Source organism: Diplotaxodon limnothrissa, linkage group LG10 (genome assembly GCF_057381915.1).
Source record: "Diplotaxodon limnothrissa isolate DT_005_m linkage group LG10, D_limnothrissa_male_GT1.1, whole genome shotgun sequence".
NCBI lineage: Eukaryota > Metazoa > Chordata > Actinopteri > Cichliformes > Cichlidae > Diplotaxodon > Diplotaxodon limnothrissa.
The window spans coordinates 26563129-26585800 of NC_140605.1; the positions used below are offsets into that span (position 1 = coordinate 26563129).

Sequence of the window (22672 nt, forward strand, 5' to 3'; positions counted from 1 at the left end):
AAAGCATAATTACTACAAATTACAAATAACACTAATAGCGAATCACGTCAGCCTACAAAGCAGATATTATGAATATTAAATGTTATAATACAAGATCTCATTCAAGTATTTTACATTTTTCCATTTTATATATTTTTTTGTTCCTTTTTTCCTCGTTTTCATCTTTTTTTTCCTCATGACAAGCCTAGGATACTGTAATGTAATGAACTATTGATGTTCATATACAGTTATTTCTTATTCATATGGCTTTATGGAATTTTGTCCTCCCAGTCTCCAGCCATCATAACCAGCCATATTCCTCTGAGCGACATCACATCTTGCTCAGTTTCCTCTCTTCCTTCCATACGTCCATCTTTTATCCCGCACAGCTGGGAACTCTGACCAGCTGAACAGGCAGCGCCCCCTAGAGTTTATATGGACAGCAGCAGTTCAATGCCGATAGAGATGGATGAAAACTCCCAAAGCACCTGAATCCCCTCAAATGTCCCGAGACGAGTGATGATCACATCAAAGGCTTTGCCGGCTTTGGGAAATGAGTTTTCATTTCTGAATTATTTCATAGCTCATTTTTTTCCTCCTCTCCAGTAAACACTTTGATGTTTCAACTGAAACTGATCCAAATCTCCCTGAAGATAAAAGATTAAAGGGGAGGGTGGGCAAAAAATAAAATAAAAAGCAAGTACAGCTTCACTTTGCATTTAAATACAACTCTAAATTTAAGAGGAAGAAACTGAACAACATAACACTGACAGGACAATGTGACATCCACCTCTGGGCCCCCCCCCCCCAAAAAAAGAAAGACAGGCACAGGTGTCTGATGCAGTTTCAAACTGAAGTTATGACTGGAGCAAACATTAGCTACAAGCACTCAGTAGGTCAGCAGGAAACACTTCTTCCCACATGTCTATTTGCACATGTGCATTTTTTTTTTATAATTTCTTTTAACTAGAATTTGATGAACTTCTGGTTGAGTTCAAACCCAAAAATCAAAGAATTTTCTTCAGTTTTTTTAGACTTTGCATACATTCTAATTGTAGAAAAACTGAAGGCTGCATAAAAGAGTAATATTAGAGATGTTTCTCTCATCTTCACTAAAAAGAAAATATCAAATCAACTGATTTCAACATGAAACACTAGAAGCTTACACATTATTTTTCGTTTTAAACATTGAAGACCCGTTGACGCCCTGATGTCAACTTTCCCTTTTGCGATGTGAGCTACGTTCCCATTTCTGTTTTTATATCAGCCCGACACAGAGCGCTCCTCCAGCATTACAACACTACAAACACTGCAAATTGAAATTAAAATGCATTAAAGATAAATCATGAGACCATTAAAAAAAAAAAAAAAAGTTAGAGTACGTACACATGTAAGGCAAATATATATCTGTACTATAGACAATAAAACAAGAGGTGGGGAGCTGTTATCTTTTCTGTTCATCTCTCAAATTTCACATTTACACTCGTGGAGGAAGAGTCGCTCTTCTGCTTGATATCATCAGATTTAATAGTCCTGTACGAAGAGTGACGACTCAACAGGTTGTGAACAAACAATCCAGTCCACAGTGAGGCAAGACGTCGAGCGGTGCGTTTTCTACTGAGCGTGCCCACGCTGCTACATCAGTACCTGCCTGTCCGTGTTTTTGCCTGCACCTTACGTTTGGATCCGTGTGAGAACCAGGAAGCGGTGGCGGGCAGCTCGCTGAACGTCTTAGCATCGTTAGTGTCTCCACCCAAAGCACCTGCGTCACAGGACGACGGTCCTCTTTGTAACCATCGCCTCTTCAAGTAATCCAGATTGTAATGATTTCCAGTCCTGTAGCGTCACTGATGATCAACTGATGGATGGATGGATGGATGGACAAACGGATGGATGCAGCTCATCTGACGGGAAGGTGGAGGACGACAGAAAGTCAGGTAGCACCCAAAGGGAGATCAACCCCAACTCTCCATCACGTTTAAGTGTTTTATTTTATTTTTTTCGCGAGGGGTGGGGCGCTGACAAACTTTCACCAGGTTGACGTGTTTCAGCACAAAAAGCCACAACTTGCAATCACAGCGATGAATTACAGGACTTGTAACAGACCAAATGACACTTGGAAGACAGATGAAAGGGGACTGAGGGGGATGGAAAATAAATTTGGCAGAGAGCACCAACTAGTGGCCTCAGCTGGAAATGGTGGTGAGATATATGGGTGACTGATGCTGTACAATCGACAATAAGGTGGCGGGCACAACTTAGAAGCAGTAAAACCATTAAAATAAGGCAACTTTCAATGATCTTGTCCATAGCAAGGGGTTGATGCAAGTCTCTCTCTTTTTTTTTTTTTTTTTTTAATCATTTGCTTCCTTAAATATTTTCCCCCTCCAATGTGCAGCCATAAGGTAAATTATTTTTTTCATATATTAGCCCTTTGAAAACTCTCAGGGCGCTGCGGATGAAAAAGTTAGTTGCTCGGTTCTAACCACTTTGGTCCGACTGGATGTCAAAGAGCAGTACGGCCTCCAGCGGGCCGTTACTGGGGCTTGTTTTTGCGTTTTTTTTAGATGCTCAGTCTTGTTCAAACTATTTCCACATCTCAAATTCCACTTCGTGCTGAAGAAATAGTCATCATTAATCTGAGATTTGGATGAGGGATCAAAGATCTTTCAACCAGCAGGACAGTGACGATCAAAGAGGGTCCCAGAGACAGGGAGGGAGGGGCCAAAAACAAGGAGGGAAGAAAAAAAAATTTTTTTTTCCAGAATGTTAAACCTAAACCATCCGGCGAAGGTCTGCACAAGTGTTTTGCAATGGATGGGTTTGTCGACCCATCCATTGCTTGCCTCATTAAGACAAAAAGTTCAGAAACCTTAGCAGTGATCAATAAACCGAGGCATATTATTTATTGTCTCTCTTATTTATCAAACCTTTCACAGGCGCAAAAACAAGGGGAAAAAAAAGAAAAAAGATATCACATGCTTGAAATGAAGAGCTGGATGCCCCTCCCCCTCCTGTGGCGCAGAGAGAACCGGCGACTTGCAGACTTGGTTAATTTAGTCTGTGTGGGCCAGTGTGTTTGTGGAGTTACTTCAGTGTTTTGGCATTTGATGCGGGATCAGCAGTGGGAGCCGGGGCTTTGTGGCTGGTAGGTTTGGCATCATCCTTGGCTGTGGGAACCTGGGTGGTGGTGGCGTGGGTGGGGCCTGAGCTGGCCTGACTGTGGGGACGGCTGGAGGGCTGAGAGGGGTGCCGGCGGCGACCATCCCCACTGGACGAGTGTCTTCGGCGACTTCCTTCCTCCATAGGCGGCTAGAAGCAGAAATAATCGTGTTAGATAACACGCCTAAGGCAACAACATGCTGCGCTTCAAAAAACCCTTTAAGCTCTTATTGATACAAACAGGAGAAAACTTGAAGCACGTAAACTCCTGATAAAACAGATGAAACCTAGTGAATCAGCACCAAGGACAGTATCTGTTTCCGTGGGACGCCTCAGTCAGTGAGATCATGATAACAGTATAAGGAAACATGCAAACAGCTTCTGCTGCTCAGGCTCAACTCCATTTACACATTTCACTTGCATCCATTTGGTCCGACTTTCTGTTTTCCTCCCTGTCAGTAGACGCATTGTGAGACCATCATCCTAAATCGAAATGTTGTTTGTTTGGAAGACACCCAACTTTGAAACTGTCCACAGTGTGACATAGGACCACACATCTTTCATGCTCATCTTCTTTCACCTGTCAGAAGTCACATCATCTTCCTGAAGTTAGTTCATGAACCAATTTTAGGCTCATCTTAGCATTTAAATATCAGATTATATCCTTTATTATCACAGAGAGCTTAAATCCGATATGACACTTCATGTGTGACCTCAAATCTTTTCAGGATAATTTCTTATGAACTTTTGTATCTCAGTTAATCTTTCTTACCTAAGAACTGATCATCGATACTGGAAGTAAGATCATGTCTCTTCAGCCCTATTATACACCTTACAGCCTGCTTATACCTACAAACTTCAAAGAATATTTAACTTACGTCGATTCTGAAATCTTCGAGGCGTTTAAACTTGCTCAGGCACTCCTGCAGCTTGGGTTCAATCTCCAAGTTCTTGGCTTTGGAGTATTTAAGGAAGGCCCAGAACTTCTCAAGTCCATACAGCTGCCCTGTGGTCAGAAAACAAATGTTGTTAAACGTGACTGTACAGAAGACAAGAGCTTGTTCATATAAAAATCTCTGCTGAGGTGCCTCTGAGAGTGTTTTAAGGTTTCCTCACCAGCTTCGTAGTCTTTCATGGTCTCCTCCTGGAAGTCCTTAAAGATGTCTGGTCTGAACTTCTTCTCTAGACCGTAGCTGTAGTACCTGAACAAGCACTCTAAACCGTACCTGCAACACATAAGCGTCGAGAGAGGAAACAAGAGAAATTAGATCACACCGAGCTTTGGAAATAACAAAAGCTAGATTCAGACAGCTGCACAGAGCCCGTTTCCACTGTGCTGCCAAAGCTTTACATCTGCTCTTCTCCTCATCACGTAAATCCAACTGTCCAATAGTAATGTCACTGCTACATACACAGGTTGCAGATCTTACCTATATCCTTCTTTTCCATCCTCGACTACCAGCTGTCTGAATTCCTCGTACATTTTCCTGTTGAAGTGGTCCCGCAGGAAAAATGACCAGAATCGGAAGAGCGTGTTCATCTCCTGCGACTGGCCGATTCCCAGCCGTTTCCGCTCTGTGATGGAGAAAAAGTGGTCAAATACATGAAGATAAAGGACACAGTTTCAATTAACTTGTAATAATTAATGCTAAACAGTCTCTGATCAGAACTTAAGGGATGTTTAAAAATGAGGAAATGCACCGTTTAGGCAACGCCGGCGGTACTTGTGGTAAACGTGTTGCGTGAAGCCGTTCTCCTTGAGCAGCTCGTGCGATGGGTGCTGGAACTTGGGGAGGGACTGGGGAGTGCAGCCGATGTTACCCAGGGCGGGGGTGCCCTCCGATGGGCTTGCATTAGAGCTGATAGAGAGAAAGGTGGAGGATTAGGTGGAGATCTACTAAAGTAAGTCCACCTTCAGTAAACCTTTAGTCTTGTGATCATTTTACTTAAAGGACAGTACACAATATGAATATCTTCTATGCTTTTCCTTTTATGTTCTGGTATTATCAAAGCTGACTGCAGAGCGTGTAACAGAGAGCAGAGGGTCTCACCTGACGGAGGCGGTACGGGACCGATGCTCTCTGGAGTCCATCACCCAACCGACGTGGAACTCCAGGGGCGGGTTGGAGCTGTGCCGGGTCTTCCTCTTCCTAGGCGTCTAAAAGGGCGCGGGGAAAAATCAACACGTTTAGTCGCTGAGCTTTTCATGCTGAACCCAACAGGTTTTGCCACTAAAACACAATTCCAACGTCTCACCTTGGCATCGACGGGCCGACTTTCCTTCACAACTGGGTAGAAGCGAGGCGTCATGGTCGGGTCCTTCCGGTGAGGCGTGCGAGGCGTGCGGGGCGTCCGGGCACTGCGGTAGTTGGGCGAGTCAGGCACGGTAGTTGGCAGCGAGCGAGCTATTGAGGAGGGCTCGGGGGCACCGAAGAGTTTGTTTGCCAAAGCGTCTGTGGGGACTGTGGACGAAGATAGATTTGTTGTAGAAAAGAACCGAAAAACTTCACACGCAAAGTCCCGACACACACTTAAACACTTTAAGAGACATCTAATGTCACAACATCTTTGATCTTATAGCTTCATTTATTTCACAGTGTGATGATAATGGACTACAGTAAAGCCACAGCTGTTACCACAGAACCAACATGGATTCAGAACTTCTTAATGTCTCTTTAATGCGAGTGATGTTGAACAAAAATGACTCAATGAAAATAGTGAGTGTTATTAAAGCCGTTTACAGCACATTTAAAGACTGCAGATTTTAACTGGAGACCAGTAACAGTTCCTACAGAGTACCACCAAGTTGCTGGAAATTGGGTCGTCTCTGTCTTGCAAGTCATAAAGCGAGACCGCATTTCTGTCATTTTAGACCGACCTCTGGACAAAACACTCAATGGTTTTCCACAGTAACGTGTGGAGCGCTGGTGCTTTAACAGAGCATGTTTAATGGCGAGTCGATCACAATAAAACTAATTTTAAAATTAGAGAAAGATCAGAAGAATATGACATTATTTAGAGCAGCATGCTGCCTCTCTTCTACCAATCCTTTGTCATTCCATCAAAATTTTCCTCTCAGGAAATTGTTCCAAAGGGAGTTCAAAGATTCCTTCAGACCATTGTTCACATAGGACTATGTCGACATGTTGGCATATTTATTAGCACTGTTGAATGTATCTGCTGTAAAATAAAAATGCGATTTCTATGAATCACTGCTCTGTTTTTGCTGACGCCCATCCTCTTGATTCATTTCCAGTCTGTTTCGGTCTCGCGTCAAATCTTTCTTTACACAAGCAGCAATACAAAAATCCCCCCAACAACTATGAGATTTATTTTATATTTTTAAGCTCTTCTAGTTGTGTTGCCAGTCTTCATCTGGGTTCTGCTAGGTTGCCTGGTTTTTAAAAATGGGTTCATCTTCTTAGACTTGACTCCCATCTAGGAATTTTTCCAAGATGGGGGTCCTACACGGGGGGGGGGGGGGGGAGAAAAAGAAAACAAAAAAGGTCTGGACAAGCCGAGAACTGCCCGACTGTTCTTTCAGTGAAACAGAGCCCAGTTTGCAGCTCTCTCTGTATCTCTTATGGGTGATTTAGACGTTCGTGGTGAACTTTTGTAGAGCCGTGGGTCGTAGCATCACCTACAGCATTTATGACCGTCTCTTAGGGCTGTGCGATATGACCAAAATCTCATATCCCGATATAAGAATTTTATCGTCCGATAACGATATAAATCACAAAAATGTAACATTGTCTGTAAATTCTGTGAATCTCGGGCAGCTCTACTTGCGTGAAGTGTTTCCAGCTGCGTGTCATGTACCTGGAGTCGAGTGTTTTAACCGATGCATGAAACGACACATTTTTAGACATAAGCTGTAACGGCCGCTGTTTTCTTTGTGAGTATTTATTACACGGCGTGCTGCGGGGAAAAGCCTGTTCTAACGTTTGAGTCTAAGGTTTATTTTTTAGCACCTGGCAGCTCTTTTTTTGGTTCTCATCCATAAATAATCTGCTCTTTCACGTGATTCAGTTTATTTTGAAAAGTCTCAACAGGATCCTGAGCTTTATTGTGAAAGGTTTATGTGGAACATAAACAAGCGGACACGCAATGATGTTACAGTCATTGTTGCTAATGACAACGCATAAAAACAGGCGCTTGTCCGTCCATAGTGTGGTTATATTAAATATAAGAGAAAGAGAGAACTTTAAGAAATTAATATAGCCACTACAGTGACCATCAAAACGATGAAAAAATATTGCCGTAAAAAGTTTATTTTGCGACACCACGAAACGAGCGATAGCGTAAAATGAAACGATAGACGTTTTTATATCGTCATCCGATATATATCGTTATATCGAACAGCCCTACCGTCTCTGGTACATTTTGTGTTAATGATCTTGTGGTCATGAGTGTGGGAGTGTGTGGTCATGTGGTGCCAGCCACTTGACTCTTTGTTGTGGACAATTTGTTTTGTGGGGGTTTTCACCCCAAAAAGGCATTTATTATTATTTCCACTTCTTTGTACACCCCTTCGTGTTCATTTCAATAGTTTTGGCAATCTCCATCTGGGAATTTACTAACATTTGTGAGTCCTTATATTGATGCTATGATTGTACTAAGACAATGATTATTATTTTCAATGATAAATTCAAAAACTGCATTGAAAAGGTAGCCAGAAACGCAAAGGAGAATTCAACAGCAGTGAACAGGCCTGTCATGGTGTTTTCCTTCTAGAGAGGTCTCTAGAGTTTGTGACATGTATACAGCATAGATTTCCCTCAGAATCCTCAGATTTGGGTGTGATAATTATTTAAAAACACAAAAGCGTTGTATATTTGGCTGTGTTTTTGAGTCCTTACTCTGCTGGGGTCGTGGGGGGCCTGGTGGGACTTCCTGGTTGGGGTCGACAGGCGGCTCAGGGGTCAAGCAGTCAAACTGTTCACGGCTGATCAGGTGGACCTTCTTGAAGTTCTCCACCTCTTGCTGTAAAAATGAGAAAAATCACATGTTAATGCACGAGGCGTGACAAAATGTCTCTTTCTGGGAACCGTGATACGAAAACGTCACAAATTAATTAAAATATAAAAGTTTAAAGCCAACTTCAATCGTCCAGAAAAAAAGCACATAAAGTCATTTTCATATTATTTCCCTGTAAACTCCAAAACACCACAGGAAATGTCTCTTACATTCTGGACAAAACCGATTATTAACAGACCTTATCTTCAGCAGTCTGGAGAGCGAGATACAGCTGCAAAAAATAGCTGCTAGAAACACTCTCTTCGCCCTCATATCTGACATCTGACTGCTCTGACACGAGCGCAGCAGCCAGCAGGTTCACATCAACACAAGTACCCTGAAGTTTCTGCACATGAATACATCCGTAAAGCATGTTTTCTTGTTCCTTCTACAACAAAGCTAGTTTAAAAACGCCACCAAAACCAAACAGCGACGAATCATCCTCCCTGCCAAGATCATCAAGCGCGACTCACACTGGCTCTATCCCTCCGAGCATCCTCAGATCTCTGACCTTCCATCTTTAGCTCCCCTGCAGCCCATCAGCTCGAGCCCTCAGGCCGAGGCCTTGCGTGTGGGGTTTATTTATAAACAGCAACACTCTGTTCCACACGACACAGGATTTGTGCCGGCGAGTACGTGAAGGTCGCCACAAAGAGTTCAACAATGCAACAATGGGCGGCCACAACAACAAAAAACACAAAAACAACAAAAAACTCTGTTGGGTGTTTTGTTTCCATATCCAGAAACAGCTGAAGGATCTACTCATCACCAGGCTTCAGGTGGAAACGTGTCTGACATGGCAGCGACACAACCTGGACGCTGTCCGACTTCTACATCAGGACGTCGTCGTCTCATAACCCACCAGATTAAGTGCAGAATCAAGCAGAACATCCTCACCTTGATGGTGGCGTATTCGGGCTCGTACGTATCGTCCCACAGGTCCTGCTCGTAGTAGAAGAGCCCGTCGTTGATCACCTTGGCCAGCTCGCTGGTCAACTTGGCGCGCGATGTGTGGTGGCCCGTGCGGTCGCCTCCCGGGTGCTTCCTCAGGTAGGGCGGCGTCTGCGTCACGATCAGGATCTTGTTGACATCGTGGTCGTCGATCTCACCGTCCGTTTCCTCGTCGGACCAGTCGGTGAAGGTGTTGCGGCGTCCGTCCATCTGCTCCATCTCCTCGTCGAACATGAAGTCGAGCTCCTCGGGTTCGTCCTGCTCGGCTCCGTCCTGAGTGACAAAACAAAATATTCAAACGTTAGCTGATTATGTAAGTTAACTGAAAAACTGATAAAGATTAAAAAAGGTGCAGATTTAAAAATCACAGAGTTGCAGAAAGATGAAGCTACAGTCTCAATCTCAACAAGACTCTAAATAAAATAGCACAAACACATTATATAACACACATTTCCTTCCTCACCTTATTTCCTGAGGTAGCAGCGGAGGGTGAGGAGCCGGGCTGGGGCACCGGGGAGCGAATCGACTCATCCTTTTCCTTCTGCTGCTGATAGTGTAATGAGGAGGACTTCATCAGTCAACCGATCAAACAAGGGGAAATAAAGGAAGGAGGTGGTGGAGGAGGGTACGGAAAGCGAGGTTTGATTAAAGAATGATGTGAAAAGACTAAAACAAAAGGAAAGTGATGCAATGGGGTCATGCAAAAATATATGCTGCAGTTAAAAGAATAAAATAAACTGCAGTGCCTGCTGCTGTGAAGCAAAAGTGATATGATAGTCATTATATTAGAGGTTCATTTTGTCTAACAACCACACATGATCACTTCCTTCTTAAAACGTTTTTAATTCAACATCTCGTTTGTGTTTTGCTCTGAATTTCACCTTTTCTGAGCTGACCTTGGGTCTGGCCGGGGAAGGTCTGGGTCTCTTCTTAACCTCGATCCAGGACTCTGAGTCCAGGTCAGGGAGACTAGCTGAGAGGCCCTTGGGCATGGTCTTGAGGTTGGAGACATCTGGTTCAGCCTTGGTCTGTTGTTGCATTGGTGTGGAGGCCCTGGGCAGACCTGCAGCAGAGAGAAGATTACAGTCAACATTAACTTTGATCACCAGGCAAGGATTACTTATCTTAAAATTCTCACTTTCTTCATGTAAATGAGGGAAATGCTCATTTCACGTGATGCAGAATTGAGGGTCAGTTAAATGCTAAACATTACAAAATGTGCAGCTTCAGGTCAGAGTGCTCACCTCTGGGCTCCTCAGCCATTTGTCTTGGAACAAACTCGGGGCAGTTGATGAGCTGGGAGAAGTCCGTATGCGTGTGCGGCATGTTTGGCATGTTCAGGCCCGGCAGCGGCCACTTCTCCGGGTCCACCTTCCGACGGATCTTCATGTCGATAATTTCCACTTCCTTACTGTCCTTTAACGCCTGACGGGACAGATGAGGGACCGGTTAGCCCAGGTGATTAGTAGAAATTTGCGACCATTCATGTATTGACAAGAAACGGGAAAACTACCCAGACTGACTCTGTCCAAAGGTGAAAATATCCCAGTAGCAAATCTAAAGGTCACTAATTAGAGCTGCATCATTTTTTAATGTATTTATTCATTTTTTGAAGTTGTACAAAAACCCAAAAATGACCTGCCAAATATTTGTTGTTTGGTACCCTCGAGCTACTTCTGGACAGAAAATTGTTTCACATAATGAACTACAGAAGCTTCTAGAAAACACAGTCCCCAAAGGTTTTTTTCCTTTAGTGCATTTTAACTTGAACGCTGCTTCACATTATTTTTTATGCAATTTAATTGCTTGTTTTTCTGTCCTACAGCCGCTTTCAGACCAGTTCTGACTGCGTTTAACATGAATTTTTAAATGTCTTCACTGACTGACATCATTCAACCAGTCAAAGAAACGCGCTTACATCCAGAATGATGTTGACGTCGGTAGTGAGGGCCTGAACTCTGTGAAAACTGGCGATGAGTCCGATGGGCAGGAAACCCTCCTGATCCATCTTCCTCCGCAAGAAAAAGTCTCTCTCCAGGTTGTCTAGGCTGAAGTAGTACTCACTGGAAGGGAAAAAAAAACACAGGGAGAAAAGTGGTCAGCAGATGCTGGTATTTCATGCCTAGTCTTTGACATCAGAGGGAAGTAAAGTGAGAAAAGGAAAAAAAAAAATCACAGGGAAAGACTGAATGAAAACTTATTTTTGTTACGACTGGTTATGTAACATTGTCTAGATGTCAACAGTCATCACATATCTTCCAAACTAAAAACAGAGGATTTAACAAGGTTTCAGAGCCTGAGTAAGTTGGCCAAAAATGTATTGTTTCGACACACACAGCATCTCCAGCAGCAGGTGCTTTACTGGACTATGTCAGGTATAATCTGAACAGCTTCAGTAATGTTGAAAAGAGATACTTTATTCTTATAAGTGAAGTAAACTTAACCACTTATCGACAACAAGACTGTTAAGCATGCAGACCGGGGGCCAAATGTGGCTTTCCGAAAGAGTCCAAAATCAACTAAATGTGTGACTTTCCAAAGAGTGAAAATGACTCCAATTTCATCAGTGAAATGCACTGCTAGTCCTGCTGTGGGGATAACAGTCTTACAACACAGGAGTGTAAACGTATGAAAACTTTGAAGGATTTCTAGACATCAGTTGAGATCTGAACCTCGTAAGATCAAACTGGGCCCTAAGGTGCTGATCAACTTCAATCAGTTTAACAGCTCTGGTTTAAAGCAGTTGACTGTAATGGGAACAAAGATGTGATGAAACCAGTTTCTTTTTGATCCATCATAGTTTGATTCATTGTGTGTGTCCGTGTCACACAGATAATTTGCCTAAAACAAAATCCAGAATATGACACGATGAGGTGGAACAATAGCCGTTTAAATCTGGTGCCAGACAAATGAGGTCACACTACTCAGAATCTGGAGAGTGAGATGCAACTGCAAAGTGCTGAAAGATGAACGCAAATGATCAAAGCTGATGTTGCAGAACCAGAAATACTGGGGGGGGGGGGGGGGGGGTTTCTCCATGTTTCCTTATCAAGCAAATCACAGTGCAACTCGGCCACCAACCAGATTCAAGTGTAGAGGCTCAAGCTGCTAGTGTCAAGCACCGATGATGTTTAGCTCCATCTCCAGCGCCACACCACAAATGTCTAATAACAGTTTGTACCAGTAGAACCCATTTAACTGACATTATTTGCAGCAATTCCCCAAATTAAGCAGCTCTAATCTTAGGAGGAAGAAAAGCCAAGCCATGACGTCAAGATGTGACATCATGCAACCTTAAGGTCTGCCATCTTTGCAAAAGCCAATCACTTCATCTCATTATGCTTCAATGCTGAGATCAGAGTTGTGAAAAGTTCTCTCCACCGTCATTTAGTCAGAGAAGAGACATGAAGAGCTCATCACTTCTGCAGCACATCTGCACATAATGTCTGAACGCAACCCAATAAATACGAGTTTACCCCCCCCGACATCGACCTATTCCTGTGACAGAAAAGCTAAACTCACATTTGCCGCTTGATGTAGTCCTTCAGCAGATCCTGATCGACAGAGTAAAGGTCATTGCTGCTCATGTTGTCGTAATAGTAGGTCACAGAGTTGCTGAACTTCTGTCCGTAGGGTCCGTCTTTTACGTCGTAGGACTTGTAGCTGTAGTGATAGTCGTAGTGGCCTTGAAGGGAGAGGAGCAGTCGGTTAGACAGAAAGCGTGCAGCACGGCGTGCATACATTACTCGTGTGAAAGACTGTGCACGGGAACAGCAGATACTCTCTGCGTTGTGAACCTTCTCAGCTATCAGTGCTCACATCGTTTTTACCCTTTACTATTCATTTCTTGCAAAACCAGCCAATCAAAAGATTAAAATTCTTCCACTTGCTATTAGTAGGCAGCAAAATTGATTGGGAGGTGCATCTTTGTTCTCAGATCGATGCTATCTGATGGCTCTCACATTGAAGACATGAGAGAAGACTCTTATACTGACACTCACCCCCAAAGCATTAATTCTTATTCAAGTACTGTTAATTTTGTTGTGTTTCACCATTTCTATTAAAAATCCCCTAAGAATAGTTTTTAAATGTTCCATTTATTGCATCTCTTTCGTACCATATTGTCACTTACGCTGCTAGTTATAGTTAGGAGTGAGAATTATCGAAGGTTACACAAGAATGAAAACAGCAGACTGACAATCAGTAAGTAGGAGCAGATTAATGAGAATAAGTCTCAAGTTTAACTGCTGTTTAACTCAAAAGCTATTCAAGGCACAGCCAAGAAAAAAAAAAAGTGTTAAGATGTAAATTATAAAGAACGCAGAAGTGAAGGAGCAGTGAGCCTCTTAAAATACAATTACACTGTGTGTATGTGTATTGGCATATGTAGGAGGGCACCCACTTGAGGGCTGAGTAAATACACAAAGACAAAGTTCATGTGCTGAGCATTAACTGAAAGTCTCTTCAGCGCTGCTCAAAGTCAACAACCTCAAAAAAAGTTGGAAAAAAGGGAGAAAAGTGGAAATAAAATTGCTTCACTCACATTTTTGGGCACCGTTATAAAGTTTATGAGTAGCCGGTGCTTCTGGGAAGGAGGGTTTAGGATAAAAGGAGGAAAATGAGTACATGAAGAGAGAGGTGGGGGGGTTGGAATAAGGAAAAATGTATGTATGAAGAGAGTGAAAACAACAGGGAAGTGGGAGGGAGACTCTGGCCAAAACCAACAAGCCTTCAGGGAAACCAGTTTCTCCTGCTGGAGCCAAGGCCAGTCCTCATTCCAACACTCTCTGGTTGTTATTGCACTTTTTTGTTTTTACTCTAGCCTTGGTGGGGGCCAGATCAGGGTCATCAAACACTCGGATTCAGAGCCGTGGCAGCCAAAGCAACCAAAACTAGATAAGACACTGTCTACCTGTACCAACTTAATTCATCCAATTCACCAGCTTAAATCCTTGAAACATTGATAAAGAGAAAGTTGCTGTACTCCATGATTGCAGATGAACAGAAGACTGGACTGGAAGTAAAACCCTCAAACTATAGTATTAAGACAAATTCACTTAAGTTCATGGGGAGTCTTTCCACAAAAGCTGTGTGGGTAATGGGTTTGTCAAAGCACTCAAAACACTCAAAACACTGACATCACCAACCAAACGGTACAAAATTAAAAACTGCGATGTCTCCTGTGAAAGTAATTTTGAAAGGATTTAGCCCAGGCAGCTTTACTTTCAGTGCTGAGATCAGAGTTGTGAAAGTTCTCTCCACAGATGTTTAGTCAGAGAAGAGACATGAAGAGCTCATCACTTCTGCAGCACATCTCTTATAGTGATACCAAGCGCTCTGCCATATCACAGCGTCTGCAATAATAGCTGTAAATTCTTAAGTGATATAAAAATGTTATATAGCGATACCCCACGTTTACGTCCCCTGGTGTGCACAATGGCACGTCCAAGACCGAGGAACACTCGTGTGCCTCCAATGATGATTCAGTATCTAAAAAGAGGCCTACTTCAACAATCTCCACACACAATACTCTGCATAAATATGCATGAAAACAGTTCCTGCCAACAGTGAAAAATAAACCTGTTTCACCACTTGGGGCTAAAAAATACACAGCAGAGTACAGCCAGTGCAGCTCAAATGTAAACACATTCAAACAAGCGTTGCTAGCTGCGGTCCATATGACAGGAAGAACAAATGGTGGATGGAAGTTTCTGCTGCTGCTGGTTAAAAAGCTCCAACCAGGATATGCCATCCAAGGAAGAAACGCTTTATTATGTGACAATACTGTGCAGCTCGTTTTCTCCAGCATTAAGAAATCATGTTATACTTTTTCTTAGAATTTCCAGAGAAAACACTACAAGGCTACTTTTGTGCTGAGATGTGACTTCTGCTGTGTCACTGCTATTGCACTATTATCTGGCTACCACCTTGCTTCAGTGCATTCAGACCTCAAATTAGGAAACGTGTGTAAGTATCCTGCATGATGCTGATTTGTCAGTGCAGTCTGGTCAGCCTTTTAACTTAAAAGGAAAAAAAAAAAAAAAACTTACTGTGGTTAAAAAAAACAAAACAAAAGCGATGTTCATATTATATTACTTATAAACATTTTGAGGACACCTGCCTAGCGGTGAAAAAAAAGTGTTCTTTTGATATTTTTGAGTCGTCTAAAACGAGTAAGATGTACCTCTCCCGGCACCTCTGCCTCGTCCCCGACCTCTTCCTCTTCCACGTCCTCGACCTCTGAATCCTCCGCGGAATGGCGCCCCCTCACTCTTCACGCTGGAAACCTCATCGTGGTCGTCACGCCACTCGCGCTCATACTTTTGGCTATGCCAATCTGCAGGGAAGCCAACCATATTCCTGTCAGCAAACACTAAACCAGACTGGATAAGTAGGTCTGAACAAATATCCAATGAGGCTAACTAATTCTTTCTTACTAGTTTTCTAAATTGTGATAAAACACATTTGAATACGATACAGCGTCTTCCTAACAGCGAGTAGATTTCATTTCCTGAACACAAGTGGAGTAATACGTGAAGTGCACAGCTGAATAGTGAAGCTATCAAAGCAGAAGTATAAAATTAGCAGTCGAGCATGCACACGCGCACACACACACACACACCTCTCCACATCCTGCTGCTGAGTCATGTGCACTTTCTTAACCAGCTAAATGTAATAATAAGCTCTGTATTATCAACATCTAAAGACACGGCATCAAAGCCACTTCCAGTAGTCGCATATTCAGATGTGCTATCATGTGCAAGCACCAGAGATGACCGCCATGTGGAGCCAACTTCCTACTACCTCTCACCCAAAATAAACCTGTTACCACGTGAAGACGTCACAGACTAACCTCTGAGGTCGTTCCTGGCGTTGGGAGGCAAGCGCGGGTTTTCATTCTGTCTGCTGTTGTTCCTAGAGGCCGAGCGCTCCCTGGGCCCCTCTGACTTCACCTCGATCATCAGAGGAACCCACTTCTGCTTGTTTCCTGTTTTCAAATGACATGTAGAGGAAACACCGTTAAAAGGAAGAACAAATCCACGGACTGTTTCAGATGATGTTATTTTATTTAGTCATTCTTACATCTACCAAATGAATATCTTAATCACCACCATGCTTTTTGTGTTTAGAAACAGTATATCTGTAAGCTAGATGATTGGCTGATTCTAATAGCCTTTAGATATGTGCATGTGATAAACATACAACTTTTATTCTGAAAAACTGATAATCGCTTCCAGGACTTTCATAGATGTAAATGTATCCTGCAGTACCCTGGCTGTCCAGCAGGGTGCCTCACAGAGCTGCCATCTGAAAGGACTGCTGGTTGTCAGGGTGCTGTGTGGACATGTGGTTAAGTTTGTGATAGACAGCATGTGCAATAAAGAAGGGAAGTGACTGTCCCTGCAAATGTAAGAGATGTGGTCATCAACCCTCTTGTTCTTAAAATACTTGGTTGCTTGTACTTGACAGCAGTTCTTTGTTTACTTATGCATCTCGCTTAAAAAGGTAGCTTGTAAATTTACTTATATTCCACATTTTGTGGCAATTGCAGCCTTCCGTGCAAGCCCAGACCCGTCATTTCCCTTCTCCCTCCCTCCTGCTTGTGGTATCTGAAAACCTTACCCATGTGTCCACGTCACACCGTGACAATCAGCTGTCCTTTTAAACTGCAGCTCTGCAAGGCAGCCTGCTGGACAACTAGAGCCAATTAAACTCTACTTAAAACAGAGCGTGTTTTACTCAGAGTCCTGGTGATTTACCTGTGGCTGAAAGCCAAAACCTTTTTGATGGGCACGAAAAACATGATTCATTTGCTTCAATACTGTGATCAGAGTTGTTCAAGTTCTCTTCATTTTAACATTTTAGTCAGAGAAGAGACATGAAACTCATCACCTCCACAGCACATATACAAAAACTGACAAATGCATCTCCAGGAACAAGAAGTTTTACTATTATAAACCCAACTGCTTTAAAATTGATACGAGTACATAAAAATGTGCACTGTATGCACTGATCTTAAATACTGCAATTCAGTGTATAAATAACTTCATTGTTTAAGTCTCTTCATCAATACAACAACTGGCCTGAATTGTTAGGAAAAGAAAACGAACGGGAAGGTCGGTCCTAAAATTCGTGCCAGACCATTTGTATGCCGGTATGTTTTTTGAGGGGTGATGAAAACATGAGAGCCAGGAAACGCCCCCCTCCTCCACACACACAGAGCAAATTCAGCCATGCACACTGAGGGCCAGCTATGCTGTGAAGGTCAGAAAGCACTCGCTGGCTGCCTGGCTGGCACGGTTTAAACCTTTAACTGCTGCCAAAACTGCTAAACTATAACCAGCCACCACAAACTTCTCCTAAATGATCAGTTATGGGCACGAATTTAAAAGGCAACCTGTATTTGACTTCGAGTGATACAACCTTGTACTGTAACTGACTCTGCTTATTTAGATTTGCTCCCACACTACTAACGTGGTTATTACAATTAAAACACGCTTTGTTTAAGCAGCCATGAAAGACCCAACTTATCTTGCACTCACTTTACCCTTTACACGTGGAGTGAACGCATCTGAAACACTGATAAACGTAGGCAAAAGTGGCCTTTTGTTCTCTGATATTACACGGGGAGTACGGCGTATTTGCAAAGGCACAAGTGGAGAGCACAAAATCATCTACCACATAATGTGTACCCCTGTACCGGTTACTGATCCTTTGACTGGCCATTTAAGAGCAAAAACAACAACAAAAAACAGCAGCACAATCCTAACATCTTAGTTCACAGTTCTGGAGTCATTACTGCCATTTTTAGAGCTGCTTAACTGAAATCCTTTCATTTGTATTTCATCAACCTTACCACCAACTTTAGCACCAGATACTAATGAAGCCAATTATTTAAAAGCGAGAACCCCAAAAGCTCAGAGTGGACTTTTTCCTTCAAACGTTTTAATGTCAAAACCAGATTCTTTAGCAAGCACTATAATTACAGACAAATGATTAAATCAGTTTGATCATTGGTCACCTTTTTTCTTCGGTCCGTTCTTCTGGGAGTCGTCGTCACCGTTCTTTTCCTCTCCCGAGTCGTCTGACTTGGCCTTCACGTTCTCCTTGCTCTCTTCATTGCTCTCCCTTTTCTCCTTTGACTCCTTTTTAACCATCGTCTTTTTGGTGCCCTAAGTAGACGGGAAACACATTCAAACCGCTATTTAGAGGAGGCGAAGAAAAGTCCATGAAAGGAGACTGAGACAATTTCATGTAAGACTTGAATTATATGGAACTTGCCACAATGAATTCTTAATACACTTGCTTAACAAATTACACTGGCAAAGATTCTGTATAATGTTAGACATTTTTACCATTTGATTTCAGTAAAATTAAAGCATTATTTAAAAACCCTTTAACAGTTGGCACTTTGACGGGACAGGTTAGCTTTCAGTAACCAAGGGCTCATTTTCACTGAACCAACATCACTTTTATAATCTTGACCTAGAGTTGAGCAACTCAGTATGTTTACATACGCACACACACAGCCAGCAGTCTTTTTTAGTATTTTAAATCAATTTTTTTTTTTAGTTTTTAAAAATAAAGTTTGCAATAAATCGAATGCAAACAGGAAAAAGAAGCTCCTAAACCAGCAGTCTAGTGTGTAAAATCAAGAGGCTTTGGATTAATAAATATGGTGGACTGATGTTTAATGAAGGCTAAAACTGCAAATACCCACCAGGTCATAAAGGTGATTGGGACAAAGGTAACTTTGCATGTGGTTTGGGGTTTACGTGACCTTTTTTTGGGACTGCAGCAGAGTAACACACTGCTCCTACTGCCCTACACCCCAGCATAACCTGGCACAGTAACGGACACTGGGTAGTTCACCATATATAAAGTGGCTCTGCTGGTTATCTTTGCTCCCAGAGCTGATATAGTAGTTTATTCAAATCGGCCACTCCTCTGTGTTATGACAGCTCAGCAATCAGCAACATGCATATCTGCAAACTATGGCACTCCTGAGGTCTTTGCACAAGAGTCACGTAAATTTGTGTGAAGTTGGGTAAATAAAAGCAAGTTCATTTCCATGAACACGCACAGCCATGCACACCCTTTATTAAGTTTAATATGATCATACAAACTCAATTCAAAGACCAGACCAACCCAAACAGACTTGGTATTTCTGAACAACAGTAAGAAACAAAGCAGTCTGTAAAAAAGTCAACATTAAAAAAGTGCAAAGTATGAAATTATACTACAAAATAAAAGCATTTTTAAATTAAATTACACCAAAAGCTGAAGGAACCCATTTCAAATCTTGCTACTGAAAGCATTTGTATTACACATAATTTTATTTGTTTGTAGCTTTAAGAGAGACAATTTGTAATCTGTCTTTTTAACTTTGTACCTCCAACAGAAAATTAAGAATCTTGCAAGGCTCGAACGTTCCACTTTGCTGAAAATAATTACTTCAGGTGAACATAAACCAGATTACTCATAATTCTTGATACGATTTCAGACAGTGACTGCACATCTGACCTTACACACCAGCTAAAGTAATTCCTTTCAAATATATAACTGTGTATTATGCAAAGCTGACACGTGCTGGGCCTAAACATTACATACTGTGAAGTTTATTTTTGAGACTTGCCCTACAATGATTCAGTCAGCTAATATATTATTAACCCTTTTAACCAATGTGAAATTCTTCCAAAGAAATCACTGAGCTATAAAGACAAAAAAAAGTTAAACCAACTCCAAACGAATGTTAACGTTTTATCTCAGATGGCATCCATCCCTATATTATACAATATAGAGAACACAAATAGCACAAAGCAAAGAAGTCTGGCTTTATTGGGTTATCTCTGTTATCCTCTTTTGCCAACTCTTTCTTTAGGCCAAGCTTAGAATGAACAAATCTTTTAAATCTAATTTGGAATAAAATGGGATAAATGAGAAGGAAAGAAAAAGAACAAAATCCTAACAGCACAACAGGTTTTCCAAATTCAGTAGTGCAGAGTTTTGTAGCAATACTGAGTCTGAAAATCACTTTCTGTTCTAGCACATGTAGTACTGTTTTATTCAACAGTCCAAATTCTTGTCTACATTCATCTACTATGCTGTGCCCTTGATGGCAATCTACGATGCTCATTTCTGCTTTTTGGCTCCACTGCAGCAATTTTTTTTATTTAAGCGCCCATCTCCTTAACACCCTCTCCCTCTGACCCCACTTCCGATTGACTGCCCCTCACCAGGCTTCCGAAAAGAGAGCACAAAACTTGTAGGCTCCGCCTCCTCTGACATCGCTCATAATAGATTAGAAAACCCTTTGACATCAGCTGCTTAGAGCAGCCTGGAGCTTGAACATCTGACTCACAGATTACATTTACAAATATGCTGACCTCATTATGTGAGCTCCACCATCATATGTGACAGAAACAAAGGAACAACACAACAGGCCCCCCTCAAAAACTGCATAATGAATCAAAAACATGGCACCGGTGACCATTACATGACTCAGCAGATGATGATGATGATGCAAAATGACACTGACAGGGAAGAATCATAAAAAAATAAAAATAAGTCATTAACTTACTGCTCACTGAGTAATGACTGTTGTTAATGGGAAGAAAATACTGAGATTTCCTCTGAGTTTAAACGGACAGAAGTTGACAGTTTGTCTCATAACAAAGGCTCTCCTAAGGTTACCATGGGATACGGCCACTTAAAGGCACAAGGCTTACCCAGTGTCTTAAAAGAAATGTTCAAAAACTTCTTTCACATACAGAAAAATTACAAATAAAAGTCACAGCACAAATGTCTTTAGTCAATGGTGAGTTATCTGGATCTTTTTGTTTAACTCTAAAAAGGGTAAAGCGATACTTCTGTGAGTGTAATGCTAAGTTTTACATATTTCACTTGTTTTTGGTCTAAAAATCAGATACAGTTATTGAAAGTGAACAGGTAGGCAGGCAGCAGGGTTCATGGGTTGAACTTACAGTGAATTTCCATGAGTCTCTGACCTGCCTGACAGTCGGCGGGCAGGACACGGTCCGTGTCACTGCCTCGATCTGAACAGAGGGAGGGAAGAGCAGTTTAGAGAAGACAATGAGGTGGGACCATGATGCACAGACAGACAAACACACAGACCCACACGTACGGTATGTAAAGATGTTTAAAAAAAACAAAAAGCTCTAATGCTAAGCAGTTAAAATGGATCAAAGCTTTCTAGCACCCGACCAATTAATCAGTGTACTTCGCAGCCCTATAGTTAGAATCTGGTAGTTTTCGGATATAGTGCAGATCAGACCTACTGGGCTTTTATAGCCTGCGCTCCTCTGCTCCAACAACATCATGCTTTTTATTGGTGTTGTCAAAAACAATGAAAATGCCAAGTCAATGTTGCACAAGCTGTGGATAATAAGAAGCATCTGCTGCAACTATTAGTCGGCCGAGCTCCCTCTGGGCCTTCCACACTACAGCCAAGCTCATCTCAGTGGAGACAAAGCTAATGTGTGTCATAACATCAAGAGGTTTATTGCTGTGAAATCTGTGCGGCTTGGACGAGGAGTGAGGATACTTTCAGCGATGACAGAATGGTGTGAGATAAACCATTAAAGGATCAGGTGTGAGCGGTTCAGTGAGTTTTCTTAATCAATAACACTGCTGTCGGCATTTTCAGCCGCACAAAGCTAAGATCACAAGGATGCTGAGTCATTCTTCCTGCGCTACAGGAAGGCACTGATGACGCGTCTGTTTCAGCCACTTTCATAATGAGACATTTCTAATCCCGAGCATAGGAACAGTTAACCAAAAACCCAGCCCAGAAAGCAGCACCGCCCTGCTATTTACGGTGGGTGAATGAAAGAAAGAAAATTACAGGCAAGACACTGATGAGATGATAAAAAAATGGGGTGAAAAATGAAAATACAATCAGGTATAGATGACATGACACCAGAAGCCACTGTGGACTAAACAGTCACATGCATGTATATGGCTTTTCTCCCCAGACTGCAGGGGAAGAGGGGCTTTCTTCTGCCTGCATGACTCAGACAACCTACAGTTATATATGTGGCAGTAGCTACTTAGGCTGCTGCTCTCTAAGAGGTGTGGAGTGGTTCTGACTGTAATGGCACAAAGGGCTGATAACATGACACACTGAATTTTATACCATTATTTTTTCCAAGTTTTTAAATATAAAAACATTAAATTGTAATAAATTAAGATGGATTAGAGAGATTTTTGCACTTCAGTGTTCATCATCATAATTATTCCCCACTAGGCAAGTGGGCCAGTGGATCCAATTTTTACTACAAGCCAATTTAATTATTTTATGTACCAATATCTTCAATATAGCAACACAGCATAATTTGTTGATAGTGGAGTACATGCATGCTCCTACAAAGAGCTGGAGTGGCTGCGGTCAGCCTGAAGCAAAAAAATCTGAAAGGTTAAAAATCTAGCACCTTCTTAATAAGATAACCTTTATCAGTCCCACACGTGGGAAATTTGCTTTGTCACAGCAGGAAGTGGACAGTGCAAAAGTTATGTAGCAAAATTAGAATATAATAAGAATAAA

General features: G+C 42.1%; 1 protein-coding gene across 7 annotated transcripts in view; it reads right to left on the minus strand.

Annotated features, from left to right (window-relative positions):
* Positions 1-42: 42 nt before the first annotated feature.
* The window catches only part of larp1 (La ribonucleoprotein 1, translational regulator), a 58714-nt gene continuing 36084 nt past the window's right edge, over positions 43-22672 (minus strand). For 2 of the 7 annotated variants that reach the window (XM_085364666.1, XM_085364672.1), the window contains exons 4-21: positions 21093-21164; positions 18131-18281; positions 15962-16096; positions 15293-15445; positions 12631-12793; positions 11027-11171; positions 10353-10533; positions 9990-10171; positions 9572-9676; positions 9055-9381; positions 8001-8124; positions 5398-5603; positions 5193-5299; positions 4843-5000; positions 4572-4716; positions 4258-4367; positions 4020-4147; positions 43-3291 (exon numbers count right to left, since the gene is read on the minus strand). In XM_085364666.1, the coding sequence (XP_085220792.1) occupies positions 3067-3291; positions 4020-4147; positions 4258-4367; positions 4572-4716; positions 4843-5000; positions 5193-5299; positions 5398-5603; positions 8001-8124; positions 9055-9381; positions 9572-9676; positions 9990-10171; positions 10353-10533; positions 11027-11171; positions 12631-12793; positions 15293-15445; positions 15962-16096; positions 18131-18281; positions 21093-21164 (2817 nt within the window). In that variant the 3' untranslated portion in view covers positions 43-3066. The remainder of the gene's footprint in view (positions 3292-4019; positions 4148-4257; positions 4368-4571; positions 4717-4842; positions 5001-5192; positions 5300-5397; positions 5604-8000; positions 8125-9054; positions 9382-9571; positions 9677-9989; positions 10172-10352; positions 10534-11026; positions 11172-12630; positions 12794-15292; positions 15446-15961; positions 16097-18130; positions 18282-21092; positions 21165-22672) is intronic. The other 5 variants (XM_085364671.1, XM_085364670.1, XM_085364667.1 and 2 more) reach the window with 5 other exon arrangements.